General features: G+C 38.8%; 1 protein-coding gene across 1 annotated transcript in view; it reads right to left on the bottom strand.

The window, feature by feature from the left end:
- Positions 1 to 10863: 10863 nt before the first annotated feature.
- The window catches only part of MDFIC2 (MyoD family inhibitor domain containing 2), a 118660-nt gene continuing 108190 nt past the window's right edge, over positions 10864 to 21333 (bottom strand). The window contains exon 5 of the mRNA XM_061622052.1: positions 10864 to 11593. Within this exon, the coding sequence (XP_061478036.1) occupies positions 11334 to 11593 (260 nt within the window). The 3' untranslated portion in view covers positions 10864 to 11333. The remainder of the gene's footprint in view (positions 11594 to 21333) is intronic.

Below are 21333 nucleotides of genomic sequence, written 5' to 3'. Positions count from 1 at the left end.
AGGGGTGCTCCTGGATCCATCTTTGTTGCTAGAGGCCCAGGTGACCTCAGTGGCTGGGAGTGCCTTTTACCAGCTTCGGCTGGTGAGACAGCTGTGGCCATTTCTGGACCGGGATAGCCTGACCACTGTTGTCCACTCACTGGTAACCTCCAGGCTGGATTTCTGTAATGCGCTCTATGTGGGGCTGCCCTTGAGATTGGTCCGGAAGCTGCAGCTGGTGCAAAATGCGGCGGCGAGACTGCTCACTGGAGCAGGGTATCACCAACATGTCACCCCGTTACTGAAAGAATTGCACTGGCTACCCATTTGCTACCTGGCCAAGTTCAAGGTTATAGTTTTGGCATACAAAGCCCTATACAGCTCTGGACCAGGATACCTGAAAGACCGTCTTATTCCTTACATACCCAGTCAATCACTGCGCTCTGCAGGTGAGGGCCTCCTGCAGATACCATCTTATCAGGAGGTTTGTTCTGCACAACATGGGAAACTGACCTTTAGTGTGGCAGCACCTACCCTGCGGAGTTCCCTCCCTTTGAATATTAGGCAGGCGCCATCTCTGCTATCTTTTCGGTGCCTTTTGAAGTCTTTTCTCTTTCAACAATCCTTTTAAGTTGAGAGCTATCCCAGTCTGTGTCTGTGTCAGAATTGCTTAATATGTTTTTTAATAATGTTTTTAACCCTTTTTAAAAAGTTTTTAAAATGTTTTTAACGCTGTTTTGTCTTAATGTATTTTAAGATTTGTTTTTATGATGTTTTAAAGTGTTTTTAGTGCCTTGTTTGCCGCCCTGGGCTCCTGCTGGGAGGAAGGGCAGGATACAAATTAAATTAATAATAATAATAATAATAATAATAATGAGGAGGAGGAGGAGGAGGAGGATTTGCTTGATGTGTCTTCTGCTTAGCTCATTTGTCCCTTTCACCTTGTACTCGTACTTCTTCAAAGTCCATAGCACCTTTAACTGACCTCCAATTGGGACGCTCATGGGCCAAAACTTCACAGTTCTCAGTGCTCATGTTACATTTTTTAGATTATCTTTAAGAACATCTTTAAACCTCTTTTGCTGTCCGCTGATATTCCGTTTTCCATCCTTAAGTTTGGAGTAAAGTAGCTGCTTTGGAAGATGGTAATCAGGCATTCAAACAACATGACCGGTCCAGCAAAGTTGATGTTGAAAGATCATTGTAATTTTCAGAATTTTCCGGCTGCAGTGTTGGTGGAATCTTTCAAGAAGCTGGGAATGGGTTTATAAATGGTCCATGTATCACAGGCATACAGTAAGGACGGTGGTGCAATGGCTTTGTAAATAAGCATTTTGGTCTTCCTGTTAATATCCCGATCCTCGAACACTCTACACTTCATTCAGGAGAATGAATGTTGAATTTCAGAGTAGATGTCAGCTTTTACAGAGAGATGGCTGCCAAGATAAGAAAAGTGATCAACATTCACCTGCTGATGAAGCACTTTGGTTTTTTGATATTAAGCGAGAGCCCAAGCTTTCCATATGCTTCTGCAAACACATTTAGGATAGTTTGAAGATCTTTCTCTGAATGTGCGGAGACTACATTATCATCAGCACATTAAAGTTCTACGACAGAGGTTGTAATTTCCTTACTTTTTGCTTTCAGCCTACTGAGATTAAAAAGCTTTCCATCTGTTCAATATATGATTTCCACACCAGTAGGAAGTTTCCCCTCAATAAGGTGTAGAATCATAGCAATGAAAATAGCAAATAAGGTCAGAGCAATGACGCATCCCTTACGCCTGATCTGACTCTGAATGGATCGCTCTGAAAGCCATTGCTATCCAAAATTGTTGCCGTCATGTTGTCATGAAGGAGTCGCAAAATATTCACAAATTTATCAGGGCATCCAGTTTTGTGTAAGGAGTCACTCCTAGTACAAATCATTTTTATATCTTATTTTCACTAATATATTCAATTTTATGCACACTTTCCTCTAATATTTGAATTTTTGTAAATATTGTTCATTTGGAGACCTGCATCGCAAAATTTGTATAAGTCTGAATTTTGAAGGTTGGCTGTGTTTTGGTTCTCATATTGTTTCAGAAAGTGCAGATTTGATAGATTCATCTTTACATGCGAACTGAATTCTCCCCCACTCTAGTACCTAGATATTTGGAGGACTTTTGGAGGAATAAATTTACTGTTACCAGGAGTTGATTATGAGTTCCAGATGTTGGCGTATCATACTGGGATCATGCAGACAATGTGCTCAGCATTTACATGAAAAAGAAAGTCTTGCCAAATAGTTAAAAAGTTATTTAGCCTCTGCTTAATCTGAGTTTGAGAGCCAGTGCGGTGTAGTGGTTAGAATGTTGGACTATGACCTGGGAGACCAGAATTTGAATCCCTACATAGCCATGAGGCGCACTGGGTGACCTTCGGCTAGTCACTGCCTCTCAGCCTCAGAAGAAGGCAATAGTAAACCACCTCTGAATACCGCTTCCTATGAAAACCCTAGTCATAGGGCCACCATAAGTCAGAATCGAAGGCAGTTCATTTCCATTTTCATTTTAATCTAAGTTTATAGGTTAGTTTCTCTGCTATGGCCTCTGCCTATCCTTGGTTGTGCCATCTTTCTTTGTTTACATCTTCTAAATATGTCTCTATTAGCATTCTTGTAGCTGTAAGATCCTCCGTGGCACAGAGCGGTAAGTGGCGGTAACGCAGCAGAAACTCTGCTCACGGCTGGAGTTCGACTCCAACGGAAGGAGGAAGTCAAATCTCCGGTAAAAGGGGTCGAGGTCCACTCAGCCTTCCATCCATCCGTGGTCGGTAAAATGAGTACCTGGCATATGCTGGGAGGTAAAGAAAGGCCGGGGAAGGAACTGGCAATCCCACCCCATATATATGGTCTGCCTAGTAAACGTCGCAAGACATCACCCTAAGAGTCGGAAATGACTCGCACTACAAGTGCAGGAACACCTTTACCTTTTAGCTGTGAGTAAGTATCTTCCTAGATGATGATGATGATAATTTACAGTATTTATAGCCTGCTCGTCATAGTTTCAATCCCAGAGCAGGGAACAAAATAAGATAAACAGAAAAATATATATACAAAAGTTACAAAATCATATAAACAGGTCCAGTAAACAAATTAACATTTCTGTCAGAAGGCAGATTAGCAAAATTACAAGGACAAAAAATAAAACTTCCAGTTTAACCCAGGACATTAAAACAGATTAAATCTTTCAGTGGTCATAGTAACAGCTTTCACTCCATTTGTCAACTATGGAAAGCCACTCACTCCCCCTCTGTCTCTCACATAAAAAGAGCTCCACTCTGTGCCAGCAGATTGTCATTTTGTGGCTTTTGCACAACTTTTACTGCTACTATCGGCATTGGGACCATGTCAAATTCCCCAAATAACCAGCATTTCCTTGTTCAGGACCAATGTACAATGGATTTATTGATAGGATCGTGAACAGTAAAATGGCTGAAAGAACTTTTACCCCAAATGCCAGAGTTCCAATATTTTTATATTTAACCCTTCAAACCAAAGACAATCAGCAAGCTCAAATTTAAAGCTGTTAAAGTATAAAGCTAGAAATGATGGAACGAGAGGAAATGACCTAAGAGAATGACCAGTACTAGAACTTTGGGGGGCTAAATAGCTGTTAAACAGGGAAAGATGGCTCGTGTGAAAGCAGCTTTCTCCAAGTAGTAAAGACTGAAGCTAAAATGGTTCCTTGGAGAAACAGAAAGTGCTAGAGAGAGGCAAGTGTGCCTTTTACATATCGCTAAATACTGAGCAATTGTGCTCATTTCTGGAACACATGCAAAAAGAATTGGGAGAAATAAATAAAATGAGACTAATGGCGTCCTTTTTACAGCTCTAACCTCACAGGAAGGTGACAGTGTTGCAGAAACAAAGTGTAAAGTAGGTATATGGTTAAGGGGAGCCAGATCTCAGGTGTTAGCAATATGATCCTGACAGCTGCCAAAAGAACAGGGTTCATGTAGAAAGGAAAGCTCATTCTACTTGAGAAAGCACACCTCTGAGGTTACTCCAGTTGCCCACCTGTTGAAGGACTATACAACCTCCAATATTCACAGGGTAAATTAAAAATACATTAACTTATATAATGGACTTGCTCCTTGTATCAGGGTAAATGGTAAATGGTATGAAAGTGCACTTGTAGGAGTGCCCTGGTGGCTAGCACATAGCATTTATGTGCCATTACAGAGCAATAGACTGTATGGGTGATATCCAGCAGATGTGACAGGACTTTACTTTCCTCTTTTCCTTCCTGTAGCCACATAAAGGAAACTACTTCTTGTAGCTTCCATAAAGGAAGCTACAGACCTGAACGTACAAGTTCTGAACAGGGTGGTTCATAATAGATGCTATTGGAGGTCGCTGATTCATAGGGTCGCCATAAGTCATAATCGACTTGAAGGCACATAACAACAAAGCCCCATAATCTGTGCTGGCTGAAGCTGATGGCAGTCCAAAATATCTGGAGGGCATCCAGTTGGAGAAGGCTTCTCTATAGGAATGATTGCCTTCAGATAGCCCGCAAACTGAATTATTTATTTATAATTAAATGTATATCCTTCCCTTCCTTCCAAAAACAGCAAACAAATGATAAAACACTAAAAACATCCGTAAAACTTCTTAAAAACAAAACATCTTTAAAAATATTTTTTTAAAATCTTGAAAAAACATCTTAAAAACAATTCCAGCACAGACACAGACTGGGATACGGTCTCTACTTAAAAGGCTTGCTGCAAGAGGAAGGTCTTCAGTAGACGCTGAAAAGGCAACAGAGATGGTGCCTGTCTAATATTTAAGGAGAGTGAATTCCAAAGTAGGTGCTACAACACTAAAGGTCTGCAACTACATGTGGCATCTACAGTACAATCGTCTTCACATTAATTAAAATATTTCTATTTTAACCATTATTATTATTTATTAAGCTTATTACTAATTTTACACAAGCACCTCAAAATAACTTATAAATAATACACAATACCCAAAAGTTTATATCCAACAAAGTAACTGTGCAAGCAGAAAAGCTTCTGCTTGTGCAATGGAACTTCAAATGTCCAAATCTGGAAGCATCTGGGAGGCACCCCCCCACCTTTTAGCATCACAGTGGAGTGCCAATGACAGCAGTCAGTAAAAAAGGGAGGGTGTCTTGAGGGGCCAGCGGAAAAAACCCTGCTCTATGGGCTGTGGACTAGCCACTCCTGCCTTATAGGTTAAAACCGGTACCTTTGATTAGGGCCAGAAACAAATTGGCAGCCAGTAACTGGCATTTTGATTCATCTCTGGATGCCATTGTATCTCATATACTACAAGAAATATGATATACTTGCTGCTAGACTTACATGGGCAGACAGACACTGGAAGTCCATACAGAACGTTCCAAAAATAACAAAACTGATGAAGTTAATAATTTCCAAAAGATCTTCCAGATAGAATTAAAATCAAACAATTGAAAATATATTACATGGGAACACTAACTTGTGAATAGATTTCTACAGCAGACTCATTTGGTGTCCCATATCTTTCTAGAGAGAAAATTCAAAGTAGCGTAACCTTTTATTAGGTTTGTGTAAGATGTCACAAAGTTGTGAGGAAACTTTCAAATTTCCCAAAACTCTTCTTCAGAGGGTATGCAATTGTTTTCTCCTTGTGAGACATATGGTTTGCCTTGAGATAACTCTGGTTATCTCCAGAACATATTTTTGATGCCAGAATCCAGAGTTTGGACATGAGAAAGAATACTATAGCATATGTATTATTTATTTATTTGAGGCAATTATATACCACCCTTTGGGGGAGGGAGGCTTTCAGAGCAGCTTACAAAAAAAATCAGTATTGAGACAGTCCTTACCCTTAGGCTCACAATCTACAAAGACATGGCACATGAGGAAAAAGAAATGAGAGGGAGGAGGAAAAAGCAAGTCAAGCACAAATTCCTCAAGTTACAGATCACATTACGAAGGCACAGCTAAGTTCAGGCATCACTCCTTTTGAAGATTAATCACACACACAAAAATCAACCTTACATTTTGAGACTGATGGTCTTGAAAAAAAGATACAAATCCTTTGTAAACTAGCTTCCACAGTTTAAACATTTGCATCTGCTTAATACATATCATTGTCTGCTGAATTGGCACCAATATGTTTAGTAAGATGTCCTAAAAATGACAAAAAAGTCACCAATGCAGAGGGGGGTGGGATTCAGATTGCACCATACTATATATCTTTCATAAAGGTAAAATATATTTTGCATTACTTCAGTGGTTGTGGATCAGTGCTAGGCTATGGACTATTAGATTTAACATCTCTGGAAACTCCAAAAGCATGTAAAAGGACTTGGTCTTTTGCTCCAACACTAGCTGTCAAAAACAAGGAGAGAATTTTGGAATGAGTTTTGATGGACTTGTATGAAAATGTATGCAACTAAGAATTGGATTTGTTCCTCTGGAATTTTATGGATTATTTTTTATGTTGGAATAGTACAAGTGTGCGGAACTGCATATGGTTGACTTAATGTAGCTAAAAATATACTTTGTGCATATATATTTGGAAGGTAGCTGGATTTTTCCAGTTCCTTTGGAACTTAATAATAGCTTTATGATGTATATAGGTTCTTTTTAAAAAATAGAAGTCTGAATTCAAAGGTTGAATTATTAGTAATGGATATATCATAAGAAAAGGCACATTTGATTCATGATGAAATCTATAAAGAGTGAACTATTCACTTCTAAAACCTGAAGTCAGAGTTGTGTCAGGGGTTTTTTCTTCATCTTTTGGCTCTTGGGGACTACCAGGGGTACGTTTTCTCCCAGCAATGATTTTTCTGTATTTGTACAAAGTATTTCCATTCATTAAGCCCTGGTGAGTACTCTTGGAATCATGCTGACACACAATTTAACAAGTTGAGAAATAGTATACAGACAGCTGGACATCCATGAGAATTTGAGAAACACCTTGCTTTTTCCTATTATGCATTGACAATGCACTTCTACTTTCCACCCATTTACACATTCCTACACAATCAGGCTTGGTGCCAGTTGGCGGCCAGGATGGGCACTGGTAGAGAGCCGTGGCTGAGAGGGGCTCCTGCTGTTAGGGCTGGGTCGGTATAGCTCCCACTCTGCAATCTGCCCTAGCATTGGGTCATGGAGCATGCACCCCATGCCACAATGCTGGTGTGGTTGCAAAGTAGGAGCCACTCTCCCAGGCAACACCCCCACCCCCACTGCTGTTGCAGGCTGGCTGTGCCACTTCCTGCATTGCACTATCGCCACTGCAGGCTTAAATAGGCCTGGACACATTAGCATGCTGAACGTGCATGCTTCTCATTACCCAAGATGATGGCAGGGGCATCAACATGCCCCTGCCGCCATATTAGATGATGGCAGTCATGCGTGCACAGTGTGCAAATGCACTGATGGAGCCCCAGCAACAGCAATAGGACTGTTGCGTTACCACCACCACCACCACCTTTGAGGGCCCGCTGCAGTCTGGTGTTTGCCCGGCTCCTCACACACACACCTTTTAACAGTGATACCTTGTACACACTATAGTCACACACATAGTCCAACGATCAGTTGATCATTGTTGTGATAGTACTGCTTCTTCACTTTTCTGCACCATTTTCACCATAATCTGAAAGTCTATTCTGCTTCTAGGCCCTTGTGTTTACAGTTAAACTGTTTAGCAGAATGTTTATGAACGTTCCACTGCTTAATATGTTTTTAATAATGCTTTTAACCCTTTTAAAAAGTTTTAAAAATGTTTTTAACGCTGTTTTATCTTAATGTATTTTAAGATTTGTTTTTATGATGTTTTAAAGTGTTTTTAGTGCCTTGTTTGCCGCCCTGGGCTCCTGCTGGGAGGAAGGGCAGGATACAAAGTAAATAAATAAATAAATAAATAAATAAATAAATAATGATGATGATGATGATGATACCTCTACTAGTAGCTGAGGAGGGACTGATGTTTTGTTTATCCAGATTTCTATGGCAACACAATCATGTAGAAAGACTGCAATATGTATGTATAACTGGTCCCCCAAAATTGATGAATTCCTTTTTTAAAATATGAAGGGACATGCCATGATAAAACAGGGCCAGACTGCGTGTTGGAAAAATTAAAAAAGGATGGTAGAACTGTAATTATTTATGATAGGTATCTACATACTTCATCATACTATATTAAGGCCACAGTATAATTTCTAATGCTTAATTAACTAAATGTCTATTTATTTGCTATATTCACATTTAGACAATTACTATAGAATAAATGGATTTCAGTCCAGTACTCATATTAAAAGTAATAGTGCAAACCTATGCATGTCTGCTTAGAAGTAAGTCCTATTGAGTTCAATGGTTCTTCCTCCCAGGTAAGTGGGACTGTAGCCTTAGATTATATAGAACACCCAAGCTAACTCTTGTAGACAGTGATAATTCACTGGAACATGGATGAAACAAGGCAGCTGTGGACAAATTGTGTAGCTTACAATATAAAATACAAGTATTTTCAGCCATGAAAGTATAAATCCTGCACATAAGGAAGCATGTATTCTGAAAGTTATAAAACAAAAATTATAGCTGTTTTCCTGCACCATTGTTAACAATTCTGAGCATCTTCCACAGTGGATGTGTTACTTTAACTGCACAGTTTTATAATACTTATATTGGATGTAATCATTTCATTTCTCAGCTATGATGTACTAATGGAATCTTTTTTATGCTCCTGATCTAATAATATATTCTGCTCTCTCCTCCTCCATTATTTCTGTTTCTAAGTGGAAAATGCACAGCAAAGCTGGGGAGGATATTCATTTTAAATACCTTTCCATTGTTGCTTATGGTAATTTTTCTTGTTTGCTCACAAAATCACATCTCCACTTCTATTGTGATAGCTTTAAATGAGTATGGGGACATGTTGTTTTGCCAAAGCATCTATTATATAACTTCTCCTTATATAGTAATCATGCAATCCTATGGATCACTTCTCAGAAGCAAGTCCCACTGAGTTTAATGAGGCTGTCTCCTATATAAGATGGAATGAATCTGGTAATCTAATATGCCTTTCCAAATGTGGGAATTTCCAATGCCTCACAACTGGGTGGCCAACATTTTGCCCTCTGGACGTTTTGGACTGCATTGGCCATGACAATTGGCTTTCCTGACTGGGGATGATGGGAGCTGTAGTCAAACCATCTGGATGGCACCATGTTGGCTACCCCTGCCTATGGCAGTCAGCAGTGAGGTCTTCTCCCATCCAGAGTTTTGGGATTATATACTTGTGAATGTTACAAGAATGACCAAAAGTTAGTACTGAAGACATGGGCTTTAGAAAGAAGAGTCTAGGACCCGAGTTTCTTCCATACATCTCACAAAGAGAACCATATCTGGGAAAATATTTGGTGTTCCATCTTGGATGGTGTTACATTACAGACTTAAATTGGTTTAACACTTTTCCCAGGAGCTCTGGAAACTGTAGTTCTTCCATGGTGGGGAGGCGAGTGATCTCTCTCCAAAAATATTCAATGCTTTCTCTAATCTCTGAGTTCTTTGGGGGAAACCATAGCATTGGAATAAAATGGTAGTGGATCCTGTGTATGTGTGTGTGTGTGTAATCAAAGTTACAATATGGTTTGAATGAACATTGTTGAATAGATCTGTGTTAGTATCTCCAGTAAATCATGGTGCCATTGTCCACATTCACATGCAAAAGTATGTTGAGTTTGGTTGTGCCTTCTGGTTCAAAAGATGTTTGTGATATTAAGGGGGCTTTTCTTTTCCTTACACAGAAGTATTGGAAATGCACAAAAACATCCCCATGATAAGAAATTGAAAAGAAGCAAGCAGAATAGTTAGCAACAGGACACTTTTCATCATGAGCTTATATACTTTTTCTTTGATTATACTTGCTAAGTGTGTAAATTTAACCCTGAACAATTTCAACAAAGGAATAAAAAGTATGTGTGGTGGGAGAGTGGTAGGTGGGGAGTATAATGTACACAAACTATTTTCTTAATATTTTTTACGTTTTTAAAAAATCTTGGAAGTATGGTAGAAATTTAAAAGCATGGCTTTGAGGTTAGGGATAACCAAGGGCCCAAAACAGTTTATAGCATGGTGACACATTGTGTAATTAAAATATAGGAGCTTTATACATAGACACACTTTGTTGCTGGGCTCAGTTTGCAGATGAAACCAAAGGTAACCAAAGACTGATTTTTTCATAGAGAGGATGTGATGATCTGCTGGGTAGACATTGCCAGAAATATCTCCCAAAATCATCACAGTTAGAACACTAGGCTGTCACTGTTCACCTGAGCTCTTTGTAATTGAGTAGAACATTCACATGAATAAAAGAAGTTTAGCAAAACCCACTTTAAAGATCCCATTCTGAGGACATACCTCACAGTAGGACATTTGACTCATACACAACATTTTTAAACACTTTATTTTTTTTTAAAAAAGTTGAAATAATAGGATCTTTTTCATCTAGTAAATAAGTACAGCCAATCCTATAAATGTGTACTCAGTAGTAAATCCCACTGAGTTCAGTGGAGCTTACTTCCAGCTAAATAGGCATAAGATTGAAGCCTTAGCTCTATTTCGTATGTCTCCCAGCCAAACTGTTAAAGAGGGATGGGATTGGGCTGCTCAGGATATTCCTCGTGCACTTACTCAAATCCCAGCTGGAATGCACAGGGGTTTTTTTTAAATGTAGATTTTATGTTTGAAAAGGAAGAGCAATCATCTTTTTCATATATTTTTCCAAAAGATCTCACAACTAGCTTAACATGACAACTATACTACTTAAAAATATTTTTGGAAGATAAAATACATCTCTGTATTTAATATATTAGACAGCTTAAATCTGTTTAAGTTGTAGTGGCTACCTGATTTTTAGGCAGGAAATTGAATTGATTGATTTGTTATTAGTTTTAATGTTTTGATGGCATATTGTTTGAACTCTGTGTGAGCCACCCAGAGTACTTTGTTAATTGACAAATGTTCTAAATAATAAATATAACATACAATTTGTAAAATCTGTTGCAAAACTATGCAGGTAATTTCAGGGCTTCCTTTTCTCCTCCCCCAGCTTCAGCAAATCCTAAAAACAGAATCTTCTTTGTGGTATTATACAGAATGTACAAGATTTATAACAAGATAAATTTACACAACCCTGGCTAGCAAACATGATCTCTTTATACATTTTATACATTATTATTATTACTACTGTTATTATTCTGTTTAAACAAATATATCCTTCAGGGAGCTATGTCTGTTTCAGCAGGGATGGTTTGTGGAAATGCTGTCAATGGTTTTACATTAGTGATAACAGACTTGAGAGATCTCCAGAGCCAGTTCTAGACACTCGCCGGTTTCATGACAAGACTCAAGGATACTGCAATCAATGTCACAATTACAGGCGCAGTCACCATTGTTGGGGTTGTCGCTTGAACTTTGATAATATCTATGGGAAGGGCAGCACACATTGGTCAACCAATTTTCACAGACATCGGGCAACATGAACAGAAAGTCCCAAAACTGGCAGAACAAGCAGGCCAAGATGAGTGTGGCACATTCATCTGTTTTCAAAAAAAGAACAAGGAGTGAGATTCACAAGGGGAAAAAAATCAGGAACATTGTTGCCCATCCAATGCATGAAAAAGACTTTCCACACTTCCTCTCATTGAAACTAAACTAGATTTCATATGGGCTCGAGAAATCCAGAGCACCTTGTATATATGTGTGTTATCCATTACTGTGTCACTTTCACATATTTCTTATCCATAGTACCATACCATGCCATTCCATTTCCACATTCATCTGTGATTTTTTAAAAAAACTCCTCTCAAACTTCTATTTAAATATATATATTAATTCATATTTGAATGTATTTTTTCCTCTTAAAATACACATTTAAATTAGTGTTTCAGTATGTTAAAATGGCAAAGAACTGTGTGGCAACATTCAGAGAAGTACAAAATCTGATGGATACCCACATCCAAACCTGCACATTCCTCCAGGAGGTGTGGATCAAGTAGCGATGGGAAATGAATTCAGTTTGCATTTTATTGTGAAATCACCTAATTTGTGCTTTCTGAAACAATAGGCAACTGAAACACAACTATCCATCAAAATTCACACTTCTCTGACTTCTGTGATGCAGTTCTCCAACTACTGAGTAACAAAATATGTATATTGGGGAAACTGCCTAAATATGCATATATTCATGAAAATAACATACAAAATTGCATTGTATTAGAAATGTGTATCATGATTTTTTTTAAAAAATGCAAAATGATGTAGAAATGTGAAGAACTAAATGTAACACTGGAAAAATGAGAAACTGAGAGAAAACAAAAACTGACAGATTGTCTATCTCCTATGATTAGGTCATTCTTCCCATAGGCATCTATGAGAACAGGATGGTGGCCTAGAAGGGTCTTCGGTCTGCTTCTTACATTATTATCCTGTGTAGAATTTGCAAAAAATCAAATTTTACATGCATTACTATTTCATATATAGCTGTCAAATATGCAAAGCCCTGCTTTTGAACCTGTGCACTGCTATGAAAAAGACACTGTGTTCCATTCCCAGATGCCCTTAGATCTTGGCTGGAAGATCAACCAGAACAAGAGCAGAGGGCCTTGCATCTTCCTGGGGCTCAAGGTCCACTTCAGGATACTTCCTTTCAGTCATCAGTTATGAGTGCATAGGAGTTTGTTCCATCTACTTCTGTTAAACCTATCAGGTTTTTTTCCTCAAGTGGGGAGAGGCGGGGAAATGCCTCAGCTAGAGGCCTGCACCCATGGCTGTAACCAAACTATTCAACTCCCTGTTAGCTCTGAGGAGAAAAAACTTAACCTGTCCACAGAACAAACCTGAAACACATAAAGATTCCTCACATGACATCTCACCCCTTATATTTCTGAGGGAGGAGGGAAGGGGGGAACTGACACAGATAAAGGCTGACAAGTTTTCAGGAATCGACTTGAAACCCCTCCACACAAAGGGGACACACTGGACCTTCAGATAACCATAAGCTGACATGATACATGGCCCCTCATCAGTAAGTACACAACACATATCCACAGCCCCACACTTTGACCTAAACGCCTGGCATATAAAGACTGTAACACAGGAAATAGGAGATACTGCAGGTTGCAGGGGGAAGAGGGAATTGATAAAAGTCTCCTGCCCTCTGCCACTAGCAGGGTCCTGCTGACAGGAACAAAGTATGGCTCCAACTCATAGGGTTTTGTTCTTTTTTAATTCTGTGACTGATTCTGAATGTCCTAGTACTCTTGCTTTTGGGGTTTTGCCCATTTTCCCCAAAACCACATGCGCTAGAATTTAAAAAAAAATTAAAAGGAAATTAAACGAAGATGTAACAGTTTGAGGGATGAAAAGTGATGAAAAATTGCTTTAATTATTATTAAAATGAGCAGTAATTACAATTGCAATTTTTTTTCCTACCAAGGCACTGGTGTCTTTTTCTGATGTTTAATATACAGACTTTAAACAGCTGACGCTTTTCCTGGTGTGTAGGCTCAGTGATGGAGAAAAACATCGCTGAATGATTTCCTGCTTGTCACACAACTGTTAAAGGCATAGAAAAAGACAGTTGGCATCAGTAATGTGAAGTAATTTTAAAGCCTGTGTTGATTTTCAGATGTAACATGGCAGTGCTTTGATTGCAAGTACCGGAACACTCTTTCACACAGCACAATCCTACATGTCTACTCAGAAATAGGTTCCACTGAATTCAGTAGGACTTATTCGCAGGTAAGTGTAACAGGATTGCAGCTGTCCAGTTCAGTCCCATACATGTTTACTCTGAAGTAACTCCCACTGAGAAACGCATATAACTGAGTAGGTATAGGAGTGCAGCCCTGTTGCTGCTTCATCTCCCTGCCTAGAAAACAATCTAAAGGGTATGATCAGGGGCATTCAGGGATTTGATCAATGTTTTCTGCAGTGATTTAGAACAGAATCTCTCATTTAAAATGAGCTTCTCACCAGTATTCTTGTTAATGTTAAATTCAGAGGGCGGGGGAATAAAGTGAACGAAGTAATCTACACTGAGAATACCCTACAAAGCCAGAAGTCATAACTAGCAAATAATTGCCTTATCATGTACGAGGTGCCTTGGAGATCACCTGTCTCATGAGTTTGCTGTTGTGCTCACAGAAGAAGAAATGCTCTGCCGCACTGGGGCTCTTCTCATGCACAGATTTTCAAAATTGCTTCTTTTTATACGGGGTTTAAAATGGCCACCTTCTCATAAAGTTCACATGATACATTAGCCTCTCTTGCTCACTCAAGGCCTATGCTATCAACAGACAGTTTGAAAATGCTGACAACTGCCTTTTTTTTTCTTCATGGGGACTTTTAAAATGTTGAGCTATTTGGAGAGCCCAGCTCTTTTCTTTTTTCTTTTTGTCAACTTCCCCCACCCCTCTGACACATTTATTTCATTTTAGATGGCACATATCACCATCCACAGTAATCAGGTTAAATGTCTAGCCTCTGATAGCAAAGCTGGATGCATTAACATTTTTTTCAAATCAGCTGGGGCTGATATAATGAGAAGAATTCACACAAAAGGAAGAAACAATCCGATCTTCTGTTGCAGCCAAAGGTGACATCCAGGGCATAGTTAAATCCCCTTAATTTTGTTGAACTGTGCACTAGATTGCACCCACATGCCGGTTTAGCTCTCTCACTAGGGATGGATGGATGAATCTGTTTCATATTTTTCCAATCTTAAATTCAGTTTGCAACATTTATGCAATAGTTTGTGATTTTTCTTTTATGGAAGTCTTCACAAAAATTCATCAACCTTTAAGAGTGCATTTGTCTGAATATACACATTTTTGTATGCAATTTTTTCAAGGAATTTTGCCTAATATTTTTCTTTTATTTTCATTAATGTATGTATTTTATGCACATTTCCCCCCCAAATATATGCATTTCTGTACACGTTTTGGTTGGGGGGGGAAAGGCAAAATCTGGAGAAATGCAAGTTTCTACTGTGCCAATTGCATTAAAATGCAAACTGAATTTCTCTTCTATCTCTTTTTTTCTCACTAATGGTAGGATTTGGCCTCCAGAAAAATTTACATGAGAAAAACATTGTTATTTCTCTTTACCTCCAGGCCTTTCTATCTGGTCCTAAGACTCTCCCCAGCCATGGCCCTCTTCCCAGGCCACACTCATCAATAGTCCACCTCCCAATCTACCAAAGTGCTTTAAGAGAGTAGAATGTGTCCTTGGACTGAGATAAAGCCTTTTGCTTCCCCGGATGGAGGTGGTGTGTGTGTGTGTGTGTGTGTGTAAAAATCTTTGATATTTGCATGACAGGAATGTAACCTATTACCACCCGCCACACTTTTGCCTTTGGACCTACCCATCACTGGTATAAGGCCCTGGAACATTGCCCATGAGAGAATGTGGCCCTTGAGCTGAAAAAGGTAACCTACCCTTGACATAATGCCTTCACTGCTTGTGCTTATGGATGCAATTGCAACTTTTTTAAAACAAGTCCTCTTGGATATTTTGGGCTGCTGTAAGTTTATATCATTTTCTGTTTTTAATGTACACCATTCTGATCTCCTTAGGGAGGAAGAGTGGTATATAAGTAATTTCAAATAAAAGAAATGTCTATATGTACACGAGCTGGAGACAAGATTCCTTCCCCCACCCTCAGATATTCTAATTCAGCTAAAATATGCTGATGACACTCAGCTCTATCTCTCCCTTCCATCTGATTGCAGGGAGGGAGTGCTCATCCTAAACTGGTGCCTGGAGGCTGAGAAGGGCTGGTTGTGGGCTAACAAACTGAAACTTAATCCAGACAAGATGGAAGTACTGCTGGTCAAGGGAAAAACTACACCAGGGATGGGGTTGCAACCTGTTCTGGATGAGGTTGCACTCCCCTTGAAGGAGCAGGTCCGCAGTTTGGGAGTCCTCCTGGATCCTGACCTGCTGCGGTAGCCAGGAGTGCTTTTGACCAACTTAAACTGGTCTACCAGCTGCGTCCATTCCTGGAGGCAGTTGACTTGGCCACAGTGACACATGCATTGGTGACATCGAGGCTTGATTACTGTAACGCACTCTATGTGGGGCTGCCTTTGAAAATGGTTCAGAAATTACAGTTGGTTCAAAATGCAGCAGCCAGAATGTTAACTGGAGCACGGCACAGCGAGCATATCACCCCTGTGCTTTATCGACTCCACTGGTTCCCAGTTTGATTCTGGGCCCAGTTCAAAGTGCTGGTTCTGATCATTAAAGCCCTAAACAGCCTTGGACCAATGTACCTGAGTGACCCCTTACGCCCATATGTACCTGCCCGAGATTTAAGATCATCTGCCTCTGGTCTCCTCTGTGTGCCTGGAGTGAAAGACGTTAGACTGACAGGCACACGGGAGAGAGCTTTTTCAGCTGTGACCCCCAAGCTTTGGAACACCCTACCCCAAGAAGTCTGCCCTCTCTGATGGTTTTCCGGAGACTTCTGAAAACGATCTTCTTCCGGAGAACCTTTGGGAGGGACTGAAGGTAGAGCCTGACACTGATTTTATGTCTTCTACGTTAAATTTTACCCTTGTTGTCCCCTTTAGTACCACTCCTCATATATATGTATGTGTGTGTGTGAGTATATATATATATATATATATATATATATATATATATACATTTTATGTATTTTAATTGTATTTTATGCATTTTAATTAATTTTAATGTTTTGTGATTTTATTGTTTACAATTTTATTATGTATGTGTTTGATTTTATTTTTGTAAGCTGCCCTGAGTGCCCTATTACAGGGTAGAGGGGTGGGATAGAAATATTTTAAATAAATAAATAAATAAATAAAAACTGAGCGGTTCATCCAGACCTTCCCTCAGTACCAGGTTTTTAATTGTTGCTCTTATTGAATTTTGTTATGTTTTATAATGTGAACTGCTTTGGCATTTTCTGGAAATGCAGTGTTATAAAAATATGTTTATAAATAAATAATAATGAATAATGTGATAATGTCCCCTCATGTGCACCAGACATGCACATAGATCTACCCCTAAGCTTCCGCTGCTATAGCATGTGAAGCTGAACATGCTTAGAATTAGAAATGGAAGGATTTGTCAATTTCGGTTCTCTCAGTGTCTCATTTTTTCCAGTCTTACAGTTAGTCCTCCACATCTGTCCACAATTTGTGATTTGTTTCTTTAAAAATACTCATGAAAATTTTTCAGCATTTTAGTGAAAATTTCTCCTAATAAACACGTTTTATATGCATTTTTGATTAACATCCACATTTTGGCAAGGAATTTATCCTAACATAAATCATTTTTGTATGTTATTTTCACCAATATATTCCTTTTTATGCACATATTCCACAAATATATCCATTTTTGTAAACACTGGTTGGAGAACTGCATTGCAAAATTCGGATAAGTGTAAATTTTGAAGGATGGCTGTGTTTCAGTTCTCATATTGCTTTGGAAGGTTTTTGGCAGATTCAGTTTTAAATGTAAACAGAACCAAATGTCTTCCTAATTCCTACTACAAATTCTTCCCATCATCATAAATCCTGATAACAAGTTCCATCCCAGCTCTGCCCATGGAAGCCTTTCCAATTAGACACAAAATTGAAATGAAGCCTACATATTCAAGCACAAACAAGGGAATGCTGCTGGCCTCAAACTCTCCTTGTACGCATCCCAGACCAGCTCCTCTTGGAAAGAGAATTCCTGACTAGTTGAAGACAAATGACAAACTCAATGGAAAGCAGAGGCAGACTCCGAAATCCCAAACTGCTCCCTCCATCTACATTTGCAACATCATGTTTTCAGAAGGCAACCTAGGGAGATGGAGTCTGAGGCCCAAACAAAGGTGAGGTCTGAGCTCCAAGCATCAGAGCCCCAAATCAATTCACCTTACTTCATTGGCTTCCCCATCTCTCATTTTCCACCTGTCCCTCTGTCCCTTTAAAAAAAATCTTCATATTTCTCTTCCCTTACTTTTGACCTGCCAGGAACTTTCCTTGAATCCTGTACAACAGAAGTCCATTTCTGTCCTTTGACTCAAGTGTGAAAGGAAGAAGGCATGAAAATTTAAAACAGGCAGCTGCTGTCCAGTCAGTAGCCCTGTGTTCCAGCCAGCATCTATGCTGTGAGGTCTTAGTGGTGCCGTCACTGTGCACTGCCTGGTTGGTGCTGCTCCGTGACAGGGCCTTTTCAGTGGTGGTTCCTCATAAGCAGAATATACTTCCCAGTGAGGTGCATCTATCTCCATTACTATTGACTTTCAGGAGGAATTTGAAAACTTTTCTGTTTACCCAGGCGTTTGATGGCTGAAGGGGAGTGTTCCTAGAACCTGAAGATTACTGATGAAAGAATGTGTTTTAGAATGATTTTGTAATTGTGTTTTGAAATGTTTTTAACTGTCTTTAGTATGCTTTTCTTTTTCTTGTTAAATTGTTTTGTTTTATGTTTGCCACCCTGAGCTCCTCTAGGGGGAAGGACGGGATATAAATTCAGTAAATAAAATAAATAAATAATATGTAGACACAGTGTACATTGGGCATTCTCCCTTCAATGAAAATATGTCAGGTCCTCTTATTCATTTGCGCAGGAGCAAATGAATATGTATGTTAACATCTTGTTAAATTGGTTAATCTGTACTACTTGCCAAGTGACAAGAAGAATTTTAACACACATCTGCACCTTTCTGTAACTGAAGAAATAAAATGGTACATTCTCCTAGTTGCTTGCAGTAATATAGAGATGCCCAGGGGTGATATGCACAGTACACTGTGTTGCCACTTGGTTAATTGTAATCTGTAATCACCTCTTGATGTGCATATATATAGAACTCACATTACACATTACATACTCCTTAATACAATGAACAACATTAAACAAGAAGTTCATCTCTAAGTACTTTAAAAAAGAGTCATGTATAGGCTTCCTTAATATCCAAAATGTTGTATTAAAAGGTAGTTTTACAATATCAGGTAATAACCCTAGGAAGCACAGCATTGAATTAATTTATATTAGTAAGCTATCACCCACAATATTATCAATTTTAATAGTTATCTAAATTTGTCAGGGATCTATTTAAGTTCAGACAAGCAAAAGTAACTTCCAAGTCAGTCTGGAGAATGAAAATTACTAGATTTGGGAGATACTTAGTAAATTCATGCTTATATTTTTTCTGAGTAAATGAACTGAAATAATTATCAAATTGAAACATTTTATAAGGTGACACTGCTGCATTTAATTGTATGAAATTTACAGTGTAGAAAATGTAATCATTTTATCCAGTAGTCCATGGTGTAATTAAGCCTCTTCTCTTTAAGGTACTATATATTTATGAAATTCTACCCTTCCCCCCTTTAAGCCAAGATAGAAGAAATATCAAATTTGAAATTATTCATCAATTAGGGATCTTTTCACTTCTTACTTGAAATGTAAGCTCTGTTTTCTTAATAATATGCACAATCTTCAGTTTATTAACCTTGTTGGCATCTGCATAATTTTAATCACAGAATGGATATTGCTCTTAAGGCTTTACCCATTATTTGGCAAAAAGGACCACACAAAAACACAACATTTTAATAATAAAGTAATATTGCAGCACATAGACCATGCCGTACACTAAAGATGCTTTTAAATTCCCATCAGAGCACACACCATGAAACTGTGCTAATAGATATAACATATTTTGCAAAATCTGCATATGTGAGCCTTTTCCTTTCCACCCTGTTTTAAGTGGGTATGTATAATAGATATTAGCAATTAAGCATTGATTTCTATGCATTCACTTATATATTTGAAAATAAATTAGCTACATGCTGCAGCAACGCAGATGCAACCCTTCTGTTTTCTCTTCAGACTCTTCACAAAAAAAGAAGACATTATTGCATTTTATCTCAATAAGAACAATGACCTCACCTCTCCACTGGTAGATTAATTATTACAAAAAGAACTATAATTAATAATGTTGCTGAACTGACTTCACTCTACATTTCCATGCTCTTGGTGACTTCTGGCTGTCAATCCAGCCTTGATTTATGCTGCAGTGTCACCTGATCCAAATGTACCATTCACTAATAGGCAAAAAACCTTGCGGTTTAAGAATGTACCTATAGCCCACAGATATTTCTATCAAACTTTAAAAAGCAGGGAAATTGGGCACTATAGTGAATGCACCAGGGAAGCAGGAGACCTGACCTCCTTTCTGAGATATTGTACTGCCCTACAAAGTTGTCAAAATGCAAACACAATTTGGGTTGGCCTTTCAAAGTCCAATCAACTTCCTGTGTAGCTTGGAAGAATTTGGTAACATGTGCCTCTGAGCATATGGTGAGTGGTGGCAATACCTGCCATCTCCAAAGATGGAGAATTATATTTTTGTATGTTTGTTGGTGTTCTTACTTTGCTTCTTTCCTGTGTTACTAATGTTTCTACAGAGAATCTAAACTATAAAATTTTACTGCCCTCATTATTCATCCTAGAAATCTGTGTCAAATTTATTTTTATTAATTTCAAAGCCTTTTTATTGGTCAATGTCATATGATAGTGAAGACAGCCTTTTGTATTTCAAATTGGAGCTTATGTTCTATTTCTATTTTGAGTGCATTAACGGTTGAATCTGAAACTGCAGTTCAGACTGATTCCAATATGTTGCTACTTCAGCAATGACTCTAGCTGTTGGAAAAAAGAGGATGCATGTTTTCAGCCTGCTATGTTTAAACCACTTCATTTAAGGCAAGGTGGGCATGGTCAATTAAAAACATAGAGCTCACCTAGAATTTTGCTAGAATATATTTCACCTCCCACTGTTTTATCGTGTGCAAATTGAGACGCTCCTGAGGTCCACTAGAGACTATTCTGCAGAAGTCAGTGCCATTATTCCACAATTATGTTTGGAGGTTTTTTTTAGTATACATTTTGCAAAGTGTTGCTCTACTTCACATATTCACAGGTCAGGTCTCCTGCTCCCCTGGTGCATTCACTATAGCTGCCCAATTTCCCTGCTTTTTAGAGTTTGATAGAAATTGCTGTGGGCTATAGGTACGTTCTTAAACCGCAAGGTTTTTTGCCTATTAGTGAATTTCCCTGCTTTTTAATCCAGGAGGTAAGAAATGGGATCCTGTGCAAGCTTGCTGAGAATGGATTGATAATTTGCATACTTTTTGAGTTCAGTGGGATTTACTCCCCTGCAGTCACGCTTGGGATAGGTGAAACTGACCACAGGGGATGGGGAGGGGAGGAGGAGGAAGAGGAGGAGGAAGAGGAGGAGGGAGGGGAGGAAAGGCAG

Source organism: Rhineura floridana, chromosome 3, assembly GCF_030035675.1.
Source record: "Rhineura floridana isolate rRhiFlo1 chromosome 3, rRhiFlo1.hap2, whole genome shotgun sequence".
Classification (NCBI taxonomy): Eukaryota; Metazoa; Chordata; class Lepidosauria; order Squamata; family Rhineuridae; genus Rhineura; species Rhineura floridana.
The sequence above is the reverse complement of the archived record's forward strand: the minus strand, read 5'-3'. Positions and strand labels throughout refer to the sequence as shown.